The sequence below is a fragment of the Mauremys mutica genome, chromosome 2, assembly GCF_020497125.1.
Source record: "Mauremys mutica isolate MM-2020 ecotype Southern chromosome 2, ASM2049712v1, whole genome shotgun sequence".
NCBI lineage: Eukaryota > Metazoa > Chordata > Testudines > Geoemydidae > Mauremys > Mauremys mutica.
Window position 1 is genome coordinate 75649221 of NC_059073.1, and position 27035 is coordinate 75676255.

The following is a 27035-nucleotide window of genomic DNA, read 5'->3' on the forward strand; positions in this document are numbered from 1 at the left end:
CATTAATCATGGTGGAGCCTTGGGACAATAGTGTGGTTTTAATATGCATGTCTATGGGAAATTATTTAGCAGAACAAAAATAACAATTAATTATTATGTCAGAGAGGAAGTCTACCAGTCTCTTATCCAAAAGATTTGTCACATTCATTTATCAATGTTTAATGAAGTTTCCATGGAAGCACATAATGTTTGAAACCAAAAATCACAACGAATGGGGCCTTTTATATTGTGTTGTGGGTGCCTGGTTTCCAAATATGTTATAATATAAACAACAACTACATCCAAACCAGAGGGACAATTGTGATCATCTCCTCTGTGTGAGACACTCATTACATATCAAATTACACCAGGTGGGTGTACAGAAAGAGAGACTGTTCTAATAGCTGCAAACATGAAAGGAAATCTAGTCAAGAGCAGACATACTCAAACTTTGCACTGCTGAGGGCCACATTAGCAGTTTGCCCTAGGGTCTCAGGACTATGCCTGCCTGGCATACTCATTGAAACCAAGATTTTAAAATATATCTCAGGCAAGTAGGATGCCCAATTCCCATTCATTTTAATTGGTTGTCCAATTCCCATAGGCAGTGTTTAAAATCAGCCTACAAGTACATGCTTTTAAAATCAAAAAGAAAGGTGCACACAGTATATTTTTTAAAAGCTTCTAAGTCACTTAGGAGCCTACGTCCTATTTTTTAAAAGTGAAGTAGACTCTTAGGAGCCTGAGCTCTAGTCTGCACTTAAAGTTTTACTGGCATAACTATGTATGTAAGGGGTAAGATTTTTTTACTGACAGAAATGTGTCAGTAAAAGCCTTAGAGTAGATACAGTTATAATGTAAGTTGTTTTATACTGATATAGGTTATTTTGCTTCGCCAAACTAGAATAAGTTATACCAGTATAATCACTTTTATACCAGTAAAATATCATCTGTGCTAGGGCATTTTTGCATCTAACTATGCCAGCATAGTTACAGAAGTGCAACTTTAAGTGTTGACAAAGCCTAAGTCTCAATGAAAATCAGCAGGACTTAGGCCGCTAAATGACTATGTCACTTTTGAAAATAGACGCTTTGGGACATTTTAACCTCAACCTTCATATCTGCTTGTACTTCTGCCTTCCGTGGTAGATGAGTAGAAAAATTCTGATTTAGTTCACAAGCCTTAAAAATATCAGAACATACATAAGAACAGCCATACTGGGTCAGACCAATGGTCCATCTAACCCAGTGCCCTGTCAAATCTGCAGTCAATGAACTTTGCCATCATCCTATGGTTCGAGAGAGCTAGTGGTAGGATACATTTAAGGGCCCAGGGAGGATGCCTTTTGAACTGCCCTGCTCTAAAGGAATCTAACAGCACAGTCATATCCATTTTTTCCTTTACCTAAGAAGAATGCAGGCTTATTAAAAAAAAATTAAAGTGACAAATCTTAAGAAATAAAACATTCACAGTTCTGTTCTCTTTTCCTAATCTAAGGGCTGCTCATCTGAGTCACGTTTCTGCGATGCCAGCTGACGCGCCAGCCTCTCCTCCAGCTGGAAAGACATCAGATCTTTCCTGGTTATTATCCCAACAACTCGGTTCTGTAGGTCAACAACTGTCAGGTGGCGAAGCCCCAAGGTCCGAAAGATGATGTATGTGCGTTGCAGAGAGAAATGAGCCTGAACTGACACTGCTGATTTGTTTATGTACGGCTCCTGCAAGACAGAGAGAGAGAAGGTGGGGGTTGGAGAAAATAAGTGTGTAGCCATTCCTGTTACAGCAGGCTTCCTGAGTGGTGGAGGGTGAGATTACTACACTTTCTTTTTTTATTTCAGCTGTACCCAAATCAGTATAAAGTACACTGTAATGAGCCCTTTCTTTTCCACTAAAAGATCAGGTTCACATTAAACTGTTATGACTGGAATATACCCAAATCTCACAGGCTGGAACAGCTAAGCTGAGCTCCATTGATATGGTCTGAATTCCTGTTTGGAAATAGTAAATGACCAAGTATTTATTAAGTCAAAGAGATGTTTACTAACTGCTCTCTCACTATACAACCCATTTGTGACATTCTGTAATATTCTTTAGTTAATGTTAGTAAAAATCAGAAATATATACTGCACGAGAGAGAACAAAGAAAAAATATATACTATGAGGTCTCCTGGGTGCTGAATGCTGATCATTGAATCCCACCTTAGACATAAATGTTTCTAGATTTAGCTAAAACTAATTTGGTAGGTTTCCAAGGTAAATATTGGTATTTTAAGTAGGTGTTCACCAAGTTTCTATAGCTTACCTATCCATATAGCATCCTACTCATAACTTGGGCCAAATTCTATCCTCAAGTGCATATTGGTGCACCGGGAAATCAGTGGAAGCTCCCCACACCCACCTGAGGATGTGTGTCTTGTAGGCTCTCCAGGAATATTTTTGGATAGTGGCAGATTGGAACCAGAGGAGAGAGAGCATTCAGATGTCTTTTCAAAATATTTTTTAAAGGACTAATGAAGGGCAAGATCCACCCAGAAAGTACCCAGAAGTACAAATTGAACCTCACTGCAACAGGGAGGCCCTCAGCAGGATTCATTCCCATAGGTCAGCTTGAATTCTGACCATGAGCTCTGTAGGAGCCGATCAGCAAAGGCCATCAAGAGGTTGCTGCACTGAATCAGTGCATCTCTCAACTGCCCTGCCCATACCCTCACCCCAGCCATTTCTGGCCTCTAGGCCACCTGGCAAAGTGAGGTTACAGCCACTTTGTCCTCCACAAACTCCACCATAGTAGACTTTCCACCACCAGAGACTCCATGCATTGGCTTATGTCTAAGTTAAAGTTGTATTTCACCCAAAAGGCTCAAAAGGAAACACTACAAATATGTTCTCAAGCTCTTTCTACAAGGATTTTTCTCCCATTAGCCCTGACCTGCTATTGTGGCTATTGTGCCAGAGTTTCTTTTTCTGCTATTACGAAGTGAAAAACTGACTAAACAGACAAGGTGTGACATAAAAAATACAGACACACCTCCCTGATTAACCTTGTAGGGAAATCAGCAAGAGTTGGTTAGTAGTTAAGATTAAAGCTCGGTGAATAATGCACTTTGTGGTTTGTTGGAAATTTTGAAAAGTTGAAAAAAAACTGTGTCATGTCAAACAATGGTAATTTCAATAACTACATTTTGTTTCGGTTTCAACCTTTTTATTGTTTTGGAATTTTAAAAAAAGGAAATTTTGAAAACATTATTTCAAGTAAAAATCTAGAATATAGCAGGGGTCCCCAACGCGGTGCCCGCGGGCGCCATGGCACCTGCGGGGGCATCTAAATGCGCCCACGTCCTGGCCGGCAGTCAAGCATCCACTGAAATGCCACCGAATTTCGGCGGCATTTTGGCAGCGACGCCTCTCGATGACATCGCTTGCCGCTGACAAGCGGCATCATCGAGAGGCGTCGCTGCCAAAATTCGGCGGCATTGCAGTGGATGCTCAACCGCCGCCACGGTCCTTCATCTGGCCCCCGATAGACGAAAAGGTTGGGGACCACTGGAATATAGGTTCAATTCACGTAAAAATATAGGTTGAATAATAATATACTCCTTGGTATTCTCTTGTCTGGTCTGCAGTCACATCACCTCTCAAGATGTAATCTAGTCAAATCTCACAAACTAAATAGAGCCAATATTGTTTGGGAGATTAGCAGGGAAAACCCAGAGGCTGCAGGAAATTAAATTCAATATCATCAAAAATCCCAAGGAAAATCTTGGACACATATCTTTGATAAAAGCCAGTTTAATCAGTTGTAGGGAATTTCTAATTAATGAATCCACAATGAAGAAAATGAGCAACTACTTTTACCTTCACATTTCTCTACCATTCTGAGGAGCAGATAACTAAATGTGTAAAAACAAACATGAAATTCTTTAAATATTTCAGAAGCAGAAAGCTCACAAAAGAATTAGTGACTTCACTGGATCACCAGTGGATGAAGAGAGCAATTAAGGAAGATAAGGACACTGTTGAGATGCTACAGTCTTACTTCTTGTTCAGCCAACCATGAAGACAAACAAGTTCGTTTACATTTACCAGAGATACTGCTGCCTGTTTCTTTTTTACAATGTCACCAGAAAGTGAGAACAGGCGTTCACATGGAACTTTTCTAGCCAGTGTTGCAAGGTATTTACATGCCAGATATGCTAAACATTCATATGCCCCTTCATGCTTCAGCCACCATTCCAAAGGACATGCTTCTATGCTGATGATGCTCATTAAAAAAAATAAGGCATTAATTAAATTTGTGACTGAACATCTTGGGGGAGAATTGTATGTCTCCTGTTTGGTTTTACCCGCATTCTGCCATATATTTCATATTATAGCAGTCTCGGATGATGACCCAGCATATGTTGTTCATTTTAAGAACACTTTCACTGCAGATTTGACAAAAATGCAAAGAAGATACTAATGTAAGATTTCTAAAAATAGCTACAGCACTTGACCCAAGGTTTAAGAATCTGAAGTGCCATCCAAAATCTGAGAGGGATGAGGTGTGGAGCATGCTTTCAGAAGTCTTAAAAGAGCAACACTCTGATGCAGAAACTACAAAATCCGAACCACCAAAAAAGAAAATTAACCTTCTGCTGATGGCATCTGACTTAGATGATGAAAATGAATATGCATCAATCTGCTCTGCTTTGGATCATTATCAAGCAGAACCCATCATCAGCATGGACGTAAGTCCTCTGGAATGGTGGGTGAAGCATGAAGGGACATGTGAATCTTTAGCACATCTGGCACATAAATATCTTGCGATGCCGGCTACAACATTGCCATGCAAACGCCTGTTCTCATTTTCAGGTGACATTGTAAACAAGAAGCAGGCAGCAGCATCTTCTGCAAATTGTAACCAAACTTGTTTGTCTGAGCGATTGGCTGAAGTAAGACTGAGTGGATTTGGAGGTGCTACAGTTTAACATTGTTTTATTATTTAATGCAGGTTTTTTTTTACATAATTCTACATTTGTAAGTTCAACTTTCACAATAAAGAGATTGCACTACACTACTTGTATTAGGTGAATTGAAATATACTATTTCTTTTGTTTTTTACAGTGCAAATATTTGTAATAAAAATAAATATAAAATGAGCACTGTACACTTTGTGTTCTGTGTTGTAATTGAAATCAATATACTTGAAATGTAGAAGACATCCAAAAATATTTAAATAAATGGTATTCAATTATTGTTTAACAGTGCAATTAGTCGAGATTGTTTTTTTTATCACGCAATTAATATTTTTAATCGTATGACAGCCCTATAAATTATAGATATGCATTACAGTTTATAAGTTAACTGTATCAACTCAAAAAAGGGACCCTCGTCTTCCCTGTAGACAGCTCAATGAAGACCTCTGCTTAATGTGTAGATGTGGTTAAAAAAAATAAAGCTAACAAAATGTCGGGATGCATAAGGAATGAGACATGGAATAATACAAAGACTATTATAATAATTTTATATATATCAGTAGTATGACCTCATCTGGAATACTGTGTGCAATGCTGGTCAACCCATTTCAAAAAGAATACTGCAGAACTAAAGGGGTGGGGCCGGTCAAAGAAGAGCAGTGAGAATGATCAAAGGCCTGGGGAAACTCACAAATGAAAAGAGATTAAAAAGACAGATTGTTTTGTGACACTTTCTCAGGACACCCAAAATTATAGGTTACCATGCGTCTATCTCCGTAAGAGAGATATTTGCTGGTTCTAAACTCCCTGTTAGCCCAGTCTGCTAGCTATCCGAGACAAATTTCTCAGGACTCTGATGGCCCTTACTTTGCTTGCAGGTAATATGTGCAGGTCCCAAGCCCCTGGAAGATCATTCTCCTGGAGTACCCAGCCCCCATCACTGGACACACAGAAAAATTACCAACTTCATAGATTCTAAGGCCAGAAGAGACCATTGTGATCATCTAGTCTGACTTCCTGCATAACACAGGCCACAGAACTTCCCAAAAAAGTTTACTATCTCCAAAGGGAGTGTGCACTCTAGCTTGTCTGAGTCAACTAATTCACATTTTGCTTAATATTACAGCAGAGAGATCTACTCATAAAACACAGAAGTTTATTAACAAAGACAGAGATTTAAGTGATACAAAGCAAGGATAATGGAAACAGAATTGGTTACAAATGAAACTGAAGGATAAGACACTTCTAAGAGACTAAACATAACTTTAGCAAGCTACAATCCTTTGGCTAAAGCCGTTTTCCTACCCTCTGAGTTTTTCTGTAGAGCTTGCTGGTTTTCAATCAAATCTGGATCCAGATTTTCATGATTTTCCCTACTCCTTACCAGGGGTCTCCTCAGTAAATGGACAACAGAATGTTCTTTTGCTTCTCCTTATATTTCCCAAGGTTCATTGGGAGTTTATTCCCAGAGACAGGGGTTCGGATTCCAGTGTCTGCCCAAGCTGAGTTCACACACCCCTGTCAACCTGGCTTTTCTTGTTGACTTCTATGCAAAGGTAGTTCCTATTATATATGGCTCCACAATACTCAATTTACATTAGAAACAGGGAGATAACTACCTTCCCTCCTGTCTGGGAGAAAACCTGTTTCTCCTTTTGTTTGGTTACAGACTTTAAAGCATAATATCAGTGAGTATCCATAATTCTTCATATAGTATTAACACATATGTTTCACAATGATATTAATGACCCTTATGTTACCAGTTTTCATCTGATACCTTACAAGACAGTCTTTATAGGTAAATACTATGACAGCAATGTGTTAGGCATAGTGAGTTTGTCAAGCCTGTTAAGAGTAGCTGTTACATGACAGTGAACCCTTTGCCAGTTGGCACTGAGGTGCTCTTAAGGTCACATGTTTACTTTGGAAAGGAGAAAAAGAGAGGACAGGATAAGATAATGATATCAAGAAGGTAGATCAGGAACTTGTGTTCTCCCAATCCTATAGTATAAAAGAGGGGTAGGCAACCTATGGCACAGGTGCCGAAGGCGGCACGCGAGCTGATTTTCAGTGGCACTCCCACTGTCCGGATCCTGGCTACCAGTCCAGAGGGCTCTGCATTTTAATTTAATTTTAAATGAAGCTTCTTAAACATTTTGAAACCTTATTAACTTTACATACAACAATAGTTTAGTTATATATTATAGACGTCTAGAAAGAGACCTTCTAAAAACGTTAATATGTATTACCAGCATGCAAAATCTTAAATTAGAGTGAATAAATGAAGACTCGGCACAGCACTTCTGAAAGGTTGCCAACCCCTGGTATAATACAAGAACAAGTGAACATTTAATGAAAATGAAAGAAAGGAAATTCAAAACCAATAAAAGGAAATATGTTCACACCCAATGTGTGATTAAACTGTAGAACTCATTGTCACAGGAAGTCACTGAGGTCAAGAATCAAAAAGAGATGAGACATGTATATGGACACCAAGACTATCCAGAATTATCAGAATTAATAACAAAAATGTAGAAGGGATATTAAACCTCATGCCTCAGGGCTTAAACCCATCTCTAACTATTACAGATCAGGATGAGATCCATGTAGGAGGCAAATTATCCCGGAAGGGAAGCAAGGTTCTTACACCTTCCTCTAAAGCACCTGTTTCTGGCCAATGTCAGAGACAGAATACCAGCCTAAATGGACATCGGGTCTGACCCAGTATGGCAATTGCTGTGTTCATTAGGAGCACTACAGTCAACTCGAGAAGAGCTCAAAATATTTTTTTTTTAATAAAAACCCTTTAAGTCAGTCCCAACTCTGAATTTCCCTGGGTGCCACATTTTATGTGTGTCTACTCTGTGCATTGTTAACTCATTGAGGCAAAGACTGGCTTTATTTATTTGTTTATTTTTATTAAGCCTTGTACAGTGCACCAAAAATGATAATGTGCTTGGGCCCAGTATTCTGGTGCAGTATTTAGGAAATAAACATGGAAATGCTTTATGTTTGCTTTATAATGCTAAGGGAGCCAAATGATGACAGTTAAATGATCTATTCCATTAACGTTGTATCTTTTGGTCAATCTGGAATGTATTTTAATCAAAAGCCCCCTTGAAATGGTCTCCTTTGTTGTATTTTCTTGTTGGCTCATTTTATCAACATCTGTTACGTTTATACAATATGAATTAAAACTTTGGAATGCTCTTTGTACTCGGTTACTTTTGTTGAGAGTGTAACGTCCCAGGATTGGCAGTGTTTATGTAAGTCAGTGTGGCTGACACAGCCATCATAAACAAATGAGAAAATATAACAAATACATTGTTCATGGAGGAAATGTTTGTTTTTAGAGTTGGCTTCACTCTTACCAGATTGATGAAGAGTTGCTGATACTGAGGATCTGTACTGTAGCAATTCAGCAGCATAGTCATCTGTGGTGGATCAGGCAACTTCTCCACTGTTATCTGCAATAGGCAAGATTCTATTTCTCCTTCCAAACCTTTCTAATTTGTCTCTAAACCATAGGATGGATTTTCATCTGCATCTGTACATCCTAATTTATTTTTACCAATCTCATGTTTAGAATTTTTAAATCCTTTCTTCGTTTTGATAAATTAATAATACTTAGCTCTTCTACAGTTCTTTGCACCTTCATTATGCTTTATCAACATTAATTAAACCTCATAATTGGCAAAGGTGATTACACTCACAAAGCTAAGTATTACCTGCCCCATTTTACAGACAGGAAACAGAGAGGGGACAGGAGTAACTGATTTAAGGACTGTGTCAGAGCCAGGATTAGAACACAAAAAATCCCGGCTTCCACTCCTGTGTGCCTCCCAGAGTCTGGGCTGCTCCAGGAGCGCCTGTAACTTATTGCAGTTTCATCTGGCTGTTTATGGGCTGCCCTTTTCTTTAGTTTATAATTTTACTACTTATTTAACAACATATTAATAACCATTTTCATTCCTAGTACAATCCCTGGGCCATATCAAACATGCATCAATTAACAAAAGGGAGAAATAAAGAAAAGTGATTACCTTCTGGTAGAGGAGAAGAGGACAGCAGGAAAGAGAATCATGGTTAGTCTCTGTTTCAAAGATGGCTTCATGTTGCAGCAGCATGCATAGTTCTAACCTAGGTTTTAAAAGGAATACATTCACCATCAAAGCCAAATTAAAAAAGGGCCAGCATCATGGATTATAATCTCCAGAAACCAGTGCCTGACAATGCTAAAAATATACAGATATGATAAGTCTAATATTAGTGGGCAATACCTTATTTATACAAAGCAAGTTTTGCTTTTCTAGATTTCCAGCAAAAATTGTGTCTCTCTCTTCGGGTTTTGGTTTGGTGTGGAACTCCTCCCAAACCTACATTTTTTGAAAATGGATTTATCCCCCCTACATTTTTATTTTTGATTTGAATTAATATGATTGGCAAGAGCTGCTTGTGTAATCTATCTAGTTTGTTCCAATCAAGTCATAATTGCAGTTACAAAGGGGATCAGGTTTGTCATCTTTTTTTTTGTATAGATTTTTTCAGTTCCACCTTATGTCCACATTAAAGCATGAGACCCATGTTTGTAAAAAAAAAATTCAGACTCATTGTGGTTTAAATAAGGAGTGAAATCCTGGCACCCAATTACTTCAGTGGGACCAGGATTGCACCCACGATCTGTGTGAGACATCCATCTTTGCTGTCTGATTCAAATTCAAATGGCCATCTTTATCAATATATGTAAAATTTGTGCCCACTGAGATACACATGGGACACAGGGAACAGCAATCACACAACCTTTAATTAGGAGTTCGGCAGGGAAGAGATTGAAATACAAGGTGACTTTTCTAAACGGAAAATGAAGAATTAGGATCAAAACTCCAGTTCCTAAGTTATTGTTATAAACTCCCATCAGTGTTCTCAGAGTACAGAGTCTGTGGGAGTGTAATATGCTCACATACGCAGGGTTCAAGATGGAGACCCAACCTCCGATCCCTCGCTTCCAGACAGGAACGCTATCACCGCTCTCTAGTGAACCTTCTGGATGGCAGAAGATGAGGCACTGACAGGTTCCCAGAGGGAGGAACATCCAACTTTCCTAAGCCAGAAGATGATCAGAATGGCATGGGTCCTTCAAAGGTTCTAGCAAGCCTCCTGGCTGGCATAAGGGAAGGCTATAATAGACTCCAGCAGGAGGAACATCCATCTGTCCCCAGCCAGAAGGAGGGTCACATGTCTGGTGCTAGTGGGGGCAACTAATGGAGGGGGATCCACCTATGGAGGGAAATGATGACAGAAACTTCCAGGATACGTATCAGTGCATAGCTCAATTTGTAGACAGTAGGAGACATTTAAATAAAGGGGGACTAATAGGAAAAATGACCAAAAATATTTAATGAATTTGAAAATGAAAAATATGGGCAATATAGTGTTTTTCCCTATGATTCCCGGGACTTTTATAAAAGGGGTGGGGGGGAGAAAACGCATGTTGCCTATAGTAGCTAGGGACGTGACCAAGTTACTAGCTTTGGTTACCTGGAAGTAGGTTAAAGAGGGATTTATGCTGTAGATGAATATACAGTAACTATAGATTTGCTGATCCAGTTTAACAGTGATTCAAGCTGTTCTTGGCACACTCAAGATAATCTTCAGGAGAATGTGTTTCTCAATCTTGTGTTATGGCAGGTAATGTGTTGGGGGTATATCAAGAACTTAAAATATTGCAAAAGAAAAAAAAATCTTATTTCATTCAAATCTGAAAGAATATGCAGCAATATACAACACATTAGAATCACTTTCCTGCACATTGTCTTAATTAGCTACAGTATTTATTACAATTTAATACAATTTATTTCTTCTCTTCTATTTGTTCAGTATTTTGAAAAACACTTGTCATCAAACCTTTCCAAAATTTAAAATGAGATATTTTGCCCTTCATCCAGGGCTTTCAAAGAGCTTTAGGATTATTAAGCATCCCTGTAACTGGGGAATATATATGCCCTTTTCACAGATGAGGTACAAAGAGATGAAATAACTTGCCCAAGGTTACATAGGAAATCAGTGGCAGAGCCAGGTAGAGGTCCAGTCAGCTGCTCCAACCATTAAACACACTTTCCCCTCCCAAGAAAAATGAGTAAATAACTAACATAGCTCATATTATCTATTGCAACAAAATTACTCACTACACATCCCCCCAAACAACCTTTTTTGGCACTGACATCTTTAAAAATCACTTTCACATTATTAATGAGAGCAAAGCTCTGAGGCAGCCCTTGGTCTGTACCTAACTAGTGCAGTTCTAACTCTTGTTAGACAGTTGTTTCTGAAGAGCAGCCAAGTACTCTTCCCCAAAGCACTCCTCCTGATACGTTCACTGCAGCGGGGGTCATGGACAAGATGAAAATCCAGTAATGTAGTATGTCCTGTCTTTAATGTATTATGCCCTCTGCTTGCAAGGATCACCTATTCACAGTTATACTTATTGGTTCACATTATATAACATTTCTCACGAGCCTCCAAATCACATTAAGTAATTGTGAATTATACACCAGAGCCAAACTCTGCCCCCAGATATTCATTTACAACTACCATGGAATCATTTCATTCACCACTGAAATGCAGCCGCCTTCAGGGAGCAAAACTGCATGGCTTATCTCAGGGCCAGAATTCTATTTGTGGCTTTCAACAATACATTGTTCTACAAGCTAGAGATGGACCCCAAATGCAAAGTTCTGATCCATAGTGGTACTTTCCAAAGTCTGGAGGTGTTCATATCCAGGATATGGTTTGAGCCTGTCCATCACACAAACCCTTTTGTTTTCCACGTTAACAGTGTCTGACTGGAGGAAAAAGCAGGCAACGTTTACCATGAGCTTAAAGAGCAGAAAGATTTGCTCATCACCAGTGGTTTCTTGGCTGGTTTTGGCAGCTTCCAATTTGCTCAACACTGTTCTTAACTCAACTCAGTGGGGAGTAGCAGGGCTTTGAGAAGTGAGAGGAATTTGGCTAGTCAAAAAAGGCACACAGAAATACAATGAAGGAAATTGTTGGAACGTTTCTGATAAGAATCCAATCCTATTAAAGCCTGCCATATTCGAGAGAAAAATGAGCGTACGTTATTGGATTTGGGCCTCCAGAAGTCATGCTTTGGAGGCATAACAACATCACGCTTTGATGTTACACACAACATCCTTCCTATCACATCATCAAGCCTTAGAAAGAGCAGACCAAACATGTTCCTTGCACTATTTTTTGGACTTAACAGGAAGTTCTAGGATTCAAACTTGGACTCAGCAATTGTTCATTTACTCTTTGTTTATTTAAGAAGGAAGAAAACCCTTAAGTAATGAATCTCATTTCAAAGGCACTGTTGTAGTTTTATATACTATATCTGTTGCAAAACATGCATCATGAGGACACACATAATTAAGATAACACATTATTATCACAACCTCCAAATGTCACATACGGCATGATACTCAGGAATTAAAAGTATCTGACAACTTAGAGTGTCACCCTTTTCTTGTCAGAAAAGCCCATTTATCAGAGAAAACTGCAAATTCTGTGCATAGGGGGAATGACATAAGAGGAACACAAGCTCAAAAATAGCTATAAATACAAAGACAGTAGATTAAACAAATCCTATCACTGGCAAAACCATTCAGGGCATGACTCTTTCACCATGAATGCAAAGGAGAGCCATGGATTTTATTGAGAAAATTAGAGAACCCGGAGTATTTGTTTCAGTTTGTTCACTGACGTTTAAAACCCATTTTTTCTGCATTAATTCACCAAAGATACCTGCACTGCTTCTTGCGTGTGTATTTTGTTTCTGAAATTTTATTGTCTATGTGTGGCTTGATATGGACTATGAATTAATGTGTGTCATGTATGAAGCAGAGCACAATGAAGGAACTTAATATAATTATCCCTCCATCTGCAAAAAGAGCCACTTCTCTGTTGCATCTTCATTAAGGCATGATCCAAAGGTCCAGTGACAAGTTCTGGTTTCAATGGGTTCAGACCAGGCTCCATATCCTAGCTATGCTTTTTGTAAAGTAAAGAAGATAGGTTTCAAAATAGCATTAAAAAGATACAGAAGCCCCTCTGTGGTCTCTAATGATCCCTAATGTGTAGGGGTGCTACTGATTGCCTCATCCAATGCACTGGCAAGCAGATCCCTAGCTAGGGTTGCCAGCTCTCCAGGACTGCTAATCATTCATTAAAGATTAGGTCATGTGATGAAACCTCCAGGAATATGTCCAACCAAAATTGGCAATCCTATCCTTAGCTGGTGTAAGTTGTAAGAGCTCCATTGAAATCAATGAAGCTATGACGGTTTCCTGCAGCTGAGGATCTGCCACCATGTACCTTCAACTTTTTACAAAAGTCAATAAGAATTGTGGGTGTTCAGCACCCTACAGGAAACCCTCAGCAGAGCTGGGTCATAACTCTACTACTCAGTAAAAGTTAAGCACTTGTTCTAACACTCACGGTAATGTGGCCTCCACAAGATAATACAACAGGAGAGACTTTATGCATAAAACTATAAGAGGGATAACCAGTTTGAAGCAAACAGGCCTACTTCTCTGAGTTATTTATGCTTTGTTTTAACATAGCTGCTGTTAAACTAGGAAAGATGGTTTTCACATGTGTTTCTTTAAACTGTGGAAAAACTGAAATTTTTGTAAAATGGGGAAATGATTTTTTCCTTTTAGGGAGGATTAGCGAGGGTATGAGGATTAGATCCCTGGGTACAGGGCACCGCTAGAGAGCTCAGATTTTTCATTTCTGACCGGTAAATCTCAGAACAGTTAGAGGGTCAGTTCAGGTTAAACAGCCAAAATTGCCAGTGTTTATCCAAACCACTTGAGCCTACAGACTTGGGCTGGAAACCGTGTAAGAACAGTCTTTGATTAGATTTTGGCGCTCTGACTTCCAAAGGGATGGTCTTGTGGTTGATGCACTGTACTCAGAGCCTCAAATTCTGGGATCAAAAACTGTCTATGCCACAAGCTTCTCATGTGACCTGGGGCAAGATATTTAATCTCAGTGCCTCGGGGTCCGACTCTGTAAAATGAGGATCATTTTCCCTACCTCAACGGCAGGTTATGAAGTCAAATATTTAAGGGTTGTGAAGTTTTCAGATACATATTTATTAGGACCCCATCACTGCAATAAGTAAATGAGTGAATGAATAAATAAATAGACAGATAGCCCTAGCCTCAGTGTGAAAATACAGAGATCACATCAAAATTGGAAAACAAATGGAAAAATGCAAACTTAATATTTCTGAATCTTCACAAGGTTCCATTTGGTTTGATTCTAGAAACGGGCAAAAGCCCAGAATTGGATTCGTATTTGTCCCTCCTTCCCCCCAATCTGGTTTGCTACCATCCAGATTTTCCATTTCAGAAGAATTTACCACACATTTAAACTATAGGACAAAATATGTGATCAGTCTTTCCATACACACACCAGTTTTCCCTATGCCCATATTTGATTTCCACATTTAACAGTCTGCTCTTGCCTAAAAGCCACCCACATGTGGCTGCATACGTTTTTAATTTAGCTTTTTGAGTTAAGCACCTACACTCTGTAGCACTCTGGCATTTACTCCAAAAGGCTGTGTGGCAGAATCCTGCAACACCTGCACAATTATTTGTATAATGAAACAGGCCCACTAATTTTGAAAGTATCAAATAACGTTGTTCTTTGTAAGGAGTTTCACATTAAGATCCAAAATAAAAATCTGTGCCATAAACTCCGAAACCTTCCTCCATCTTCATTGCCCATGAGCTACACTGTCCTAGGATTCTGACAATATATGCAGGGCTGCCCAGAGGATTCAGGGGGTCTGGGAGCTTCAGCGGCGGGGGGCCCCCACCGCCGAATTGCCGCCAAAGACCCGGCACTTTGGCGGCGTGTCCCGGGGCAGAAGGACCCCCCGCTGCAGGTCTTCGGGGCACTTTGGCGGTGGGTCCCGGGGCGGAAGGACCCCCCGCCACCGAATTGCTGCCAAAGCCCCGGAGCGGAAGAAGCTCCAGGGGCCCGGGCCCCACAAGAGTTTTCCAGGCCCCCCGGAGCGAGTGAAGGACCCCGCTCCAGGGGTCCTGAAAAAGTCTCGTGGGGGCCCCTGTGGGACCCAGGGCCTGGAGCAAATTGCCCCACTTGCACCCCCACTCTGGGCGGCCCTGAATATATGGGGAGGAGTGTAATGTCAAAGGGCTTTCTTGAAAGTGCTGGATTCAATTTATTTCAAAAGGAAACCCAAATCAGCAATAGGTTGCTCTCAGTGAGTTGTTCTAATTTAAATGTCAGGTTACTGTATACTGTATCTTTTTTTTAATCTCACATTTAAACTAACGGGGCCAGCTTTTCAAACTCAGGAATTTATGACATCGTACAAACAAACAATATGCCCTCAGATCCCATACTTGTACTCAAATAATTGCAAAAGCACCTTTATATGCAGTCAACTATCCCATTTGCGCACACACACAAAGTTTTCATGTATGTAATGTGCATTTTTATTTTTTGCTGGCTCAACTTAAATTCAGCATTTGAAAGAGTAGTCCACATAATTTGCCTCATTTCTATCACTGATCAGTGCTAGAAGGATCACTATTATGAAGAAGGGATGATGGGAAGACCATGGATGATCTTCTAGAAGAAAAGAAAATCTTTATGCAATACATTTATCTCCCCATGTATTGCATGAACTTTGCAGCCTTCTGTACCAGATTGAGTAACTTTGCATTCCTGGGAACTGAATTTAGTATCCTCTTAACAAAGTGCCAGAAGGAAAAGATTCTCCAACTTGCAAAATGACAAATTATTTCAGAGGGTGCCAGCAGAGAGACTTTGCTGATATTAAGGTTAATCTTTCCACAGTCACACTCAAGAATTACTTCACATATTAAGTGTTTGGGGCATCATGAATGTTAGGATTTTTTCTTAAACCTTCCATTCACTCCCAAACTGTTGTACTGCATTTTTCTTTCCAAATGCAAATGCTTCTCATATAAAATATAGGGACATTGGCTTATTAAAATGGTGTGTGAGAATGTGTGTGTATATGTGGGGAGGCATGTCATATTATCCCTCATCTGGTGAAGTGGATGGAAGTAAACTAGAAAAAACTGTCCCCTCTTATGGATGCATTCAAGTCATAGAAGCATTTCTATGATACTGTCCTGGAGAGATCCGTAACTTTTCACAGTGCCATGTTCCTTTCCCAGCAGCACATATCAGCAGTCTGTACCGTGCCACAAAACATTCTTAACTCACAATGGTTTCTATTCACTTTGCTGACCAGAGACAAATCATACCTAATAAACTGCCATGAAATATACATATATACAGTACTTTGGAGCAATTATTTCCCTGTTAAAGGATGTTACTGTGTAATACAGCTTTAAGTTTTCAACTTTGTCATATTTTCTAAACTATGATCTCTTCGATTTACTTTCAGGTCTGTGACATTCCCCTTTACTGGAGTGAAAGCATGCAATAGCTAAACAATGTGGTTTGGATTTAGTGTTCCCATGCATCATCATGAAAATGTTTGTCTCAGCAATAGTGTCATTATTGTTACTTGGAACAGCTGCTCTACCATCTCTTTAAATTGAGGAAAACAAAGCATCCCCTTTCCTTACTAGTTTACAAGCAGGGAATTTAAAACAAGACTATCCAATAGAGGGTTTATGAATATAATGTTCTGTACTATAGGGATAGCTCAGTGGTTTGAGCATTAGCCTACTAAACCCAGGGTTGTTAATTCAATCCTTGAAGAGGCCACTTAGGGATCTGGGGCAAATAATTGGTCCTGCTAGTGAAGGCAGGGGACTAGACTCAATGACCTTTCAAGGTCCCTTCCAGTTCTAGGAGATTGGTATATCTCCAATTATTACTTACTTACTTGGTTTCCTCACAAAGCAGAATGACTAGCACAGCAACAACAAATAACAGTGTTGCAAATATAAAGGCTGTTTGGTTCCCTCTCTTGGTAGCAATTTTGCCTCTAGGACAGAAGGTTATCAGAAGTTCAAGCCCCACACTAAAGCTTGGACTCCTATGTGGACTGCAGCACTGGACATTAAAGAGGTCCTCTGAATGGGAAGTCAAACAGAATTTTCTAGTGGCTGTGCAGTTGAAGGTTCAATATCTTGATGCACTTCCTGAAATGAGTAAAGAATAGCCCTGGATATCCTGGCCAGCATTCCCTGCCTAACTAAAACAGGTACTAACATCCAGTGCGGTGTAGGAACTGTTCATGAGACCATAACAACAGTTCTGTTTGTCTGTGTAGTAACTACCAGTGTTCCTGATCTCCAGGAATGCAAACTTTCAATCTTTAGTCACAAAAGGAGTCTTACTCATACAAGTAATACCAGATTTATTGAAAGTTCTCACATGAATACAGACTACTCACATGATTAGGGTACCAATATGATGGATAAAGCCCTAATTCAGCTTTTAGGCCAAGATTTTCAAAAGTCACTAATGGTTTTGGGTGCCTCAAATGTTTCAGTATCCAAACATGATACACTTTAAAGGAGCCTGACTTTCAAACAATGCCAAGCACCAACTCTGGGGGGAAAAATAGACCCCTTTAAGATGTCTGAAGATGGACACCCATTATTTGACGCATTTAGAATAATTAGCCACTTTTGAAATCTTGACCTCAGTTTCCACCTTTTCAATTAGAGGAAGGGTAAAAATGAATTTAGGAGGCTAAGTGACTGGGGAGCCTAATCCCATTTTCCAAAGGAACAAACTCCCAAGTTAGTTTTGAAAAATGGGATTTAGGCACCTTAATCACTTAGATATTTTCACGTGGAAGCTTTTAAGCTGAGGTAGTTTGATCTGAGGGAGGCAGTTGCACAGGACTCAGCCACTCTTGGTCCCCTGCAGCATATCCAAAACTGCTAAAATAGCTGCAACCAAAGTGAAACTGGTTTGTTTGTTTGTTTGTTTGTTTGGGCTTTGTGATAGTTTCATTTTGGATGTAAAATTTTTGGCAGTGTACTTTTATTTATTTTTTCAGTTTTGTCTGAAGTATAATAATTTCCATTGACCATAAATGCTGACATCTCAGTGAACACCCTGGGTGGGAGGAAATGGGGTTTCCTAGGTGAAAAAAGTACACACACAAAATATGGGCACGATGCCAGAAATTTCCCACTCAGTGGCAGGAAGCCAAGATTTTACCAGTTTTTCATTAGAGCCAACATATTTTGTACAGTCCTGCTTAGACTCTATGACATTGTGGTTTCTGTGCAATTACCTTCTCCTGATCAAACTAAATCAAGCTAAAAAAAATGCCTTCAGTTAAAATGGGAAATAATGGATAACAGCTGTGCAGGTAATGATACAACAGCAAAAATAGGGAAAAGTGCCCCTGTCCATTCCAGCAGATAAACTGTATAAGACGCAAAGCCTACAGGTTTAGGTATAAAGAAAATGGCCTGTTTTGTGTTACCGATACCCAAATTGCCTGCAAAGTGGTCATTGAATAGCCTATCTCCATGATACAGCTGTAGCATCGGGCACTCTGTGCCCTGTTTGAGCAGAGTTTAAAGCTGCAGCAATTAGGGTAGGGTAGGAAGAACTCAGGCTATGAAAAAATCCTTCCCTCACACCTCAGTGACACCTCATCAAAAGGAAACAGAAGAAACAGATCCTGCCATGAGAAGCCATCCATCCACCTGCCTTTCCTGGGTGAATGTTGGGAGGCTCTAACTGAAGAAATACCTAGTTTTTCATTTTCTTGGACAATGGGGAATTAAGTCTTGAGGGGCTGTCCCGGTTTTGGAGGAGACACTGGGTGAAAGGTGCTATTCCCTCATATCTTGAAGAAAGGAGAGCAAGTTTGAGAGGACTGCTTGCATGGGGGTGGAGAAGGCAAGCGTCTTGGGAGGCACAAACGTTGGACGGGCTACATATCATGGAGAATGGTGCCCCTATGAGGGTTGTCAGGTGGAGGGAGGAGACCAGATCTGAGCAGCGGATGTGTCTCACAGAAGAGTGCATGTGGAAGGAACTGCTAAGAAGGAAGTAGTGATGTGTCATAATGGCAGCAAGTTTCTCAGGGAAGTGGGCATGAAGGAGACAAATATGCATGGGATAGTAGGTGCCTCAAGAAGATTACCCTTTGTCCTATGGGGCAGTAGAGGAGAGAGAACTGCAAAGGAGGTCTCTTTCCTGGAGACAATAAGCTATCATCAGCTTCCCCACCACATTCCAGCTGTGCCCATAGCCAGGGGAAGAAAACCAGCTACCAGCAGCCTTCCTTCACACTCATCCCCAGTTTAGTCTACTTTTACTATGGTTTATATTATACGGTTACCTATTTGTCAAAGAAGGTGCGGCACAGTACAGTCCAAAGAGTAATCTGTCAAGTAGCAACCTCTCAGTGTCTCCATTGCACTACATCATGCTTACAATGAAGGTACACCACCTACATCCCACAGGTGTTCAGTAAGGGGAAAGACCCTATTTGAACACAGACTGGCTAACCTAGTGAGGAGGGCTTTAAACTAGGTTCGACAGGGACAGGTGAGCAAAGCCCACAGGGAAGTGGAGAATATGGAAACCTGGGAGATGGGTTGGAAATAGGAGGGAGCATGGGCTAAAATGGCAAAGAGAAAGGAAGATCAGGGCAAAACTGAGAGGCAAGATCAAATTAGTATCTTAGATGCCTATATAAAAATGCGAGAAGTATGGGTAATAAGCAGGAAGAACTGGAAGTGCTAATAAATAAATACAACTAAGACATTGTTGGCATTACCAAAACTTGGTGGGATAATACACGATTGGAATGTTGGTATGGATGGGTACAGCTTGCTCAGGAAGAATAGACAGGGGGGGAGGGGAGGAGGTGTTGCCTTATATATTAAAAATGTACACACTTGGATGGAGGTGGAGATGGACATAGGAGACGGAAGTGTTGAGAGTCTCTGGGTTAGGCTAAAAAGGGGTAAAAACCAAGGGTGATGTCATGCTAGGAGTCTACTACAGGCCACCTAACCAGGTGGAAGAGGTGGATGAGGCTTTTTTTAAACAACTAACAAAATCATCCAAAGCCCAAGATTTGGTGGTGATGGGGGACTTCAACTATCCAAAAATATGTTGGGAAAATAACACAGCAGAGCACAGACTATCCAATAAGTTCTTGGACTGCATTGCAGACAACTTTTTATTTCAGAAGGTTGAAAAAGCTACTGGGGGGAAGCTGTTCTAGATTTGATTTTAACAAATAGGGAGGAACTTGTTGAGAATTTGAAAGTGGAAGGCAGCTTGGGTGAAAGTGATCATGAAATCATAGAGCTCACAATTCTAAGGAAGGATAGAAGGGAGTACAGCAAAATAAAGACAATGGATTTCAGGAAGGCAGATTTTGGTAAGCTCAGACAGCTGACAGGTAAGGTCCCATGGGAATCAAGACTGAGAGGAAAAACAACTGAGGAGAGTTGGCAGTTTTTCAAAGGGACACTATTAAGGGCCCAAAAGCAAGCTGTTTCGCTGGGTAGGAAAAATGTGGCAAAAGACCAGCTTGGCTTAACCATGAGATCTTGTATGATCTAAAAAATAAAAAGGAGTCATATAAAAAATGGAGACTAGGACAAATTACAAAGGATGAATATAGGCAAACAACACAGGAATGCAGGGGCAAGGGGCAAGATTAGAAAGGCAAAGGCACAAAATGAGCTCAAATTAGCTACAGGAATAGAGGGAAACAAGAAGACTTTTTATCAATACACTAGAAGCAAGAGGAAGATTGAGGACAGGGTAGGCCCACTGCTCAGTGAGGAGGGAGAAACAGTAACAGGAAACTTGGAAATGGCGAAGATGCTCAATGACTGCTTTGTTTCGGTCTTCACCGAGAAGTCTGAAGGAATGCCTAACATAGTGAATGCTAATGGGAAGGGAGTAGGTTTAGAAGATAAAATAAAAATAAAAAAGTTAAAAATTACTTAGAAAAGTTAATATGCCTGCAAGTCACCAGGGCCTGATGAAATGCATCCTAGCATACTCAAGGAGCTAATAGAGGAGGTATCTGAGTCTCTAGCTATTAACTTTGGAAAATCATGGGAGACAGGAGAGATTCCAGAAGACTGGAAAAGGGCAAATCTAGTGCCAATCTATAAAAAGGGAACTAAAAACAACCCAGGAAACTACAGAGCAGTTAGTAAAACGTCTGTGCCAGGGAAGCTAATGGAGCAAGTAATTAAGGAAATCATCTGCAAACACTTGGAAGGTGGTAAGGAATAGGCAGCATGGATTTGTAAAGAACAAATCATGTCAAACCAATCTGATAGCTTTCTTTGATAGGATAACGAGCCTTGTGGATAAGGGAGAAGAGGTGGATGTGGTATACCTAGACTTTAGTAAGGCATTTGATACGGTCTCGCATGATATTCTTATCAATAAACTAGGCAAATGCAACTTAGATGGGGCTACTATAAGGTGGGTACATAACTGGTTGGATAACCGTACTCAGAGAGTAGTTATAAATGGTTCCCCATCCTGCTGGAAAGGTATAACAAGTGGGGTTCCGCAGGGGTCTGTTTTGGGACCGGCTCTGTTCAATATCTTCATCAACGACTTAGATATTGGCATAGAAAGTACACTTATTAAGTTTGCAGATGATACCAAACTGGGAGGGATTGCAACTGCTTTGGAGGATAGGGTCATAATTCAAAATGATCTGGACAAACTGCAGAAATGGTCTGAGGTAAACAGGATGAAGTTTAATAAAGACAAATGCAAAGTGCTCCACTTAGGAAGGAACAACCAGTTTCACACATACAGAATGGGAAGAAACTGTCTAGAAAGGAGTATGGCAGAAAGGGATCTAGAGCTTATAGTGGACCACAAGCTAAATATGAGTCAACAGTGTGATGCTGTTGCAAAAAAAAAAGCAAACATGATTCTGGGATGCATTAACGGATGTGTTGTGAGCAAGACACAAGAAGTCATTCTTCTGCTCTACTCTGCACTGGTTAGGCCTCAACTGGAGTATTGTGTCCAGTTCTGGGCACCGCACTTCAAGAAAGATGTGGACAAATTGGAGAGGGTCCAGAGAAGAGCAACAAGAATGATTAAAGATCTAGAGAACATGACCTATGAAGGAAGGCTGAAAGAATTGGGTTTGTTTAGTTTGGAAAAGAGAAGACTGAGAGGGGACATGATAGCAGTTTTCAGGAATCTAAAAGGGTGTCATAAGGAGGAGGGAGAAAACTTGTTCATCTTAGCCTCTAAGGATAGAGCAAGAAGCAATGGGCTTAAACTGCAGCAACTGAGGTTATTTTTATTTTTTGCCCCAGATCCCTAAATGGCCCCCTCAAGGATTAAACTCACAATCCTGGTTTTAGGGGGCCAATGCCCAAACCACTGAGCTATCCCATTAGATAGTAAGAAAAAGTTCCTAACTGTCAGGGTGGTTAAACACTGGACTAAATTGCCTAGGGAGGTTGTGGAATCTCCATCTCTGGAGATATTTAAGAGTAGGTTAGATAAATGTCTATCAGGGATGGCCTAGACAGTGTTTGGTCCTGCCATGAGGGCAGGGGACTGGCCTTGATGACCTCTTGAGGTCCCTTCCAGTCCTAGAATCTATGAATCTATAAAATAGTTCTAATTTACCCTTGTTCTCATAAAAGTGAACTCAGAACCCCAGCAGCCCCTACTCCCCCAGGAGGGCCTGGAGACACCCAAAGCAGCCGAGACAGTTGGAAGGCCAGAGCATCTCCCAAGCAGCTTCTACTGAAAATGCTCTTATTGATCCCCAGCAAGAGTTCAAAGTTGCACCTCACTTCTCCTGTAGAACCCCCAAGGTAGTGTAGCAGCAGTACCACGGGCCTTCCTCAAGGGTAAATCCCATCTTGGACACAGTTACTTCCAGAGGAGCAGGGCATTGCAATTTGCAGCCCTCTGAACCTCCAGGAGCGACCCATTTATACAGTGCTTTTCATTTGCTGTGTTTGCTAAGCATCCTGTTTCAGCTACCTTGATAGAAAATAGCTTGTTCTCTTTTGGTGAGCTGGGATCAGCTGGAGCATTTTTAAAGCCAGACTCTGAATCCTCTATATTCAGCAGCATAAATCCCCCATTCTTATTAATTCCATGCATCAAGTTCTCCAGACACATGTTCCTCAATCTGAATTCTGTGAGGGTTTCCCTGGACTGCACTGTGTACTGCATGTGGCAAAATGTCAAGATCCTTCCTCTAAGGAGTCCTTTGCTCTGGAAGCTTCTGCTTCAGTTATAGCTCCTTTCTCTTTAAAGGACAGGGAACAAAGGGTAGGAATTAATGGTAAATTCTCAGAATGGAGAGGGGTAACTAGTGGTGTTCCCCAAGGGTCAGTCCTAGGACCAATCCTATTCAATTTATTCATAAATGATCTGGAGAAAGGGGTAAACAGTGAGGTGGCAAAGTTTGCAGATGATACTAAACTACTCAAGATAGTTAAGACCAAAGCAGATTGTGAAGAACTTCAAAAAGATCTCACAAAACTAAGTGATTGGGCAACAAAATGGCAAATGAAATTTAATGTGGATAAATGTAAAGTAATGCACATTGGAAAAAATAACCCCAACTATACATACAACATGATGGGGGCTAATTTAGCTACAACGAGTCAGGAAAAAGATCTTGGAGTTATCGTGGATAGTTCTCTAAAGATGTCCACGCAGTGTGCAGAGGCGGTCAAAAAAGCAAACAGGATGTTAGGAATCATTAAAAAGGGGATAGAGAATAAGACTGAGAATATATTATTGCCCTTATATACATCCATGGTACGCCCACATCTCGAATACTGTGTACAGATGTGGTCTCCTCACCTCAAAAAAGATATTCTAGCACTAGAAAAGGTTCAGAAAAGAGCAACTAAAATGATTAGGGGTTTAGAGAGGGTCCCATATGAGGAAAGATTAAAGAGGCTAGGACTCTTCAGTTTGGAAAAGAGAAGACTAAGGGGGGACATGATAGAGGTATATAAAATCATGAGTGATGTTGAGAAAGTGGATAAGGAAAAGTTATTTACTTATTCCCATAATACAAGAACTAGGGGTCACCAAATGAAATTAATAGGCAGCAGGTTTAAAACAAATAAAAGGAAGTTCTTCTTCACGCAGCGCACAGTCAACTTGTGGAACTCCTTACCTGAGGAGGTTGTGAAGGCTAGGACTATAACAATGTTTAAAAGGGGACTGGATAAATTCATGGTGGCTAAGTCCAAAAATGGCTATTAGCCAGGATGGGTAAGAATGGTGTCCCTAGCCTCTGTTCGTCAGAGGATGGAGATGGATGGCAGGAGAGAGATCACTTGATCATTGCCTGTTAGGTTCACTCCCTCAGGGGCACCTGGCATTGGCCACTGTCGGTAGACAGATACTGGGCTAGATGGACCTTTGGTCTGACCCGGTACGGCCTTTCTTATGTTCTTATGTTCTTATGTTCTTAACAATTTTAGTCTCTATTGAAAATATGTTATTAGTTTCATATAGAACTTTCTCAACCAGGGAAGGTAAAGTCCTCACGCTTAGGTCACCCAAGCAAAAATAAGTGTGGTGATCTCATCCTAACCCCAAGTGGATGTGTGTCCATATCACAAAAGCAAACACAAAATTTGGCTCTATTAAGCAAGGCTGGAAGTCTGAACAGGGTTGGACTAGCAGGGTGTTTGTTACAAGTCAGCACTGAGGTGCATTTGTAGACCTGTGTGAGAAAGCTTACAAAGTGCCTGCCAACACTATCTGGCTCTAGTCTTTGCTTTCGTAAGAACTAAAGTTCACCAGGCTTTTCTTGTTAAAGAGGCAGAATAATTCACACTTATAATAAATAATACTTTGCCCTCATACAGCACCTTTCATCTCCAGCATCTCAAAGTGTGGGAAAGTTCAGTATATGCTTTTATAGTCACTGTGGGGCAGTCATAGCTATTTCACGAGGAGAAATGGTAGACAAACACCAATGACTGAAAATCTTGAAATGAGAAATAATTTTAAGATAATGTGCTCCAAGTCCTGGTGCATGAAGGCAGCTAGTTCAGCACAGAATTCATGGCTGAACTGTTAATTTTCCCCTCTTTGTTCCTCTTTCTGATTTATTTTTACCTATTGCCATCATTCTTTTGTGCCAGAGGAAACCTGTTTGATAACATAATAGCAATGTCAGAACAGGTCCATAAGTAAACCTTGGGGGAGTGTACATTTTTTTAAATGGAAAAATGCTGAAACTGAATTTTTTTTGCCTGTAATCACACCACGTTGGCTTGTGATCATGTCAGATCTCACAACATAAGCAGAATTAGGCAGCTTCAGTACTTGGATGGTAGATGTCTAAATGAAATCAAAGGAGCTACAGAGAATGGCGTCTTAGATTCAGTAAGCAACACTCTTCCCTCTGAATTAGTTCTAAAGCATTTCTCATCACGGTCTTACAACACACAGTGGGTATATCTACACTGTAATTAAAAACTCATGGCTGGCCCATGACAGCTGACTTAGGCTCAGGCTAAAGAGCTGTTGTATTGTGGTGCCGATATTCAGGCTTGGGCTGAAGCCCAGGCTCTAGAACCCTGCAAGGAGGGACAGTCCCAGAGCTCAGGCTGCAGCCCAAGCCCAAAAGTCTACATCACAATTAAACAGACCCTTAGCTCGAGCCCCATGGCCCCAAGTCAGCTGCCATGGGCCAGCCAGGGGTGTCTAATTCCAGAGTAGAAACACCTTGTGTTACGGGAGGTAAGTCTTAAAATCAAGTCCTAACTATCTGTGCTCATTAACAGTCCCATGGCATGTCACAAGTTCAATGGATAGATTCAGGCCATGGCTGCACAGAATTCCACTCATGAGGGTGTAGGGGTGTCATAGCGATACAAGGAAATTGTCCACAACCTTCATTTCACTAAGGCACCTTGAGCTGGCCAGCAAAGCTTCTGCTGTGATTGACACTGGAGAGGGCAAGTTGTTAACGAGAGTCCTCAGGACACCAGGATTCAGCACATCCCCTGGGCAGTCTTTGCCTGCGGAGCTCCACCGAAGTGAGTGACAAACTCTAAGACAGTCAAAACATCATCTACTTTTTCTGGTTGTCTCCCCAGCCTACAAACATTATCTTGGTCTTTTTCCAGATTGAGACTCAGATAATATATCATGTATACCACAAATCCTACAAAAAATTTGTTTCCATTCATCCATTTGTAAAATATGGTTCTAATTGCTGTGACTCTTCTTTTGACAGAAATTAATAATAGAAGAGTTTTTAGCAAGCTACTATCCTGCTAGGATTACCTGGGATTGGTAACTTGAAATATTTCATAAAACTGGGTCTCTCTTTAAGATGTGATGCCTCTTTTGTTCCCACCTTGCTTCAACTATTGTTATTCCTCCCATGGTACAAAGAATTAAGGTATGTATTGACAGCCTACAACTCTCGCTGCAAGATAACATGATGAGCTAAAGGAAACAATGATACTGTAAATGAACATTTGGCTGGATCAGCTGTTAGCATGAGTTCTCATTTTATTGCGGTGGATAGTTGGGAAATGAATGTGTTTGTTTATGTTATGCAACATCTTCAAACCAGCACACACTGCAGCTTGTCAACCACTGGATTTGTGTTTCAGTGGTTTCTCCTTTACTAATAACATTAACGAGAGCAATAGTACGTGGGAACAAGCAAATCAGGGTTATCTATATGACATTCCATTTTATTGGTGCCTACATTCTGTTGGTTGGGTTTGCTTAGTGTGCAGTTTTCCAGTGGATTTTCTTGTACTAAGCAGTTATTTCCTTCCCTTTGGGAATCCCATACAGTGTTGTCCCTCTCAGTGAAGCATAGTCAGTTTTTATTAAAGCAAATGTTCTCAAACACTTTCTCCCCCCCCCCTTAATTGTTCACCTAAACTTTATCTGACCATAAAGCCATCAGGTAAGCCCAATAATGACCAAGTGGAAGCTGCTAAGTATCAGTCTATTTATTTATTTGAAAACAGACCTCTCAGAGCAAAATTGTAAGCTCTGGGGGATAAGGACTATCTTTGTGTTATGTGTTTGTACAGTGCCTAGTAAAATGGGGCTCTGATTGGGGG

The 27035-nt window shown here is 40.5% G+C and overlaps 1 protein-coding gene across 1 annotated transcript in view; it reads right to left on the reverse strand.

Annotated features, from left to right (window-relative positions):
* Nucleotides 1–221: 221 nt before the first annotated feature.
* The window catches only part of LOC123364773 (chloride channel protein C-like), a 104716-nt gene continuing 77902 nt past the window's right edge, over nucleotides 222–27035 (reverse strand). The window contains exons 14-16 of the mRNA XM_045007151.1: nucleotides 8979–9075; nucleotides 8307–8402; nucleotides 222–1698 (exon numbers count right to left, since the gene is read on the reverse strand). Of these exons, the coding sequence (XP_044863086.1) occupies nucleotides 1468–1698; nucleotides 8307–8402; nucleotides 8979–9075 (424 nt within the window). The 3' untranslated portion in view covers nucleotides 222–1467. The remainder of the gene's footprint in view (nucleotides 1699–8306; nucleotides 8403–8978; nucleotides 9076–27035) is intronic.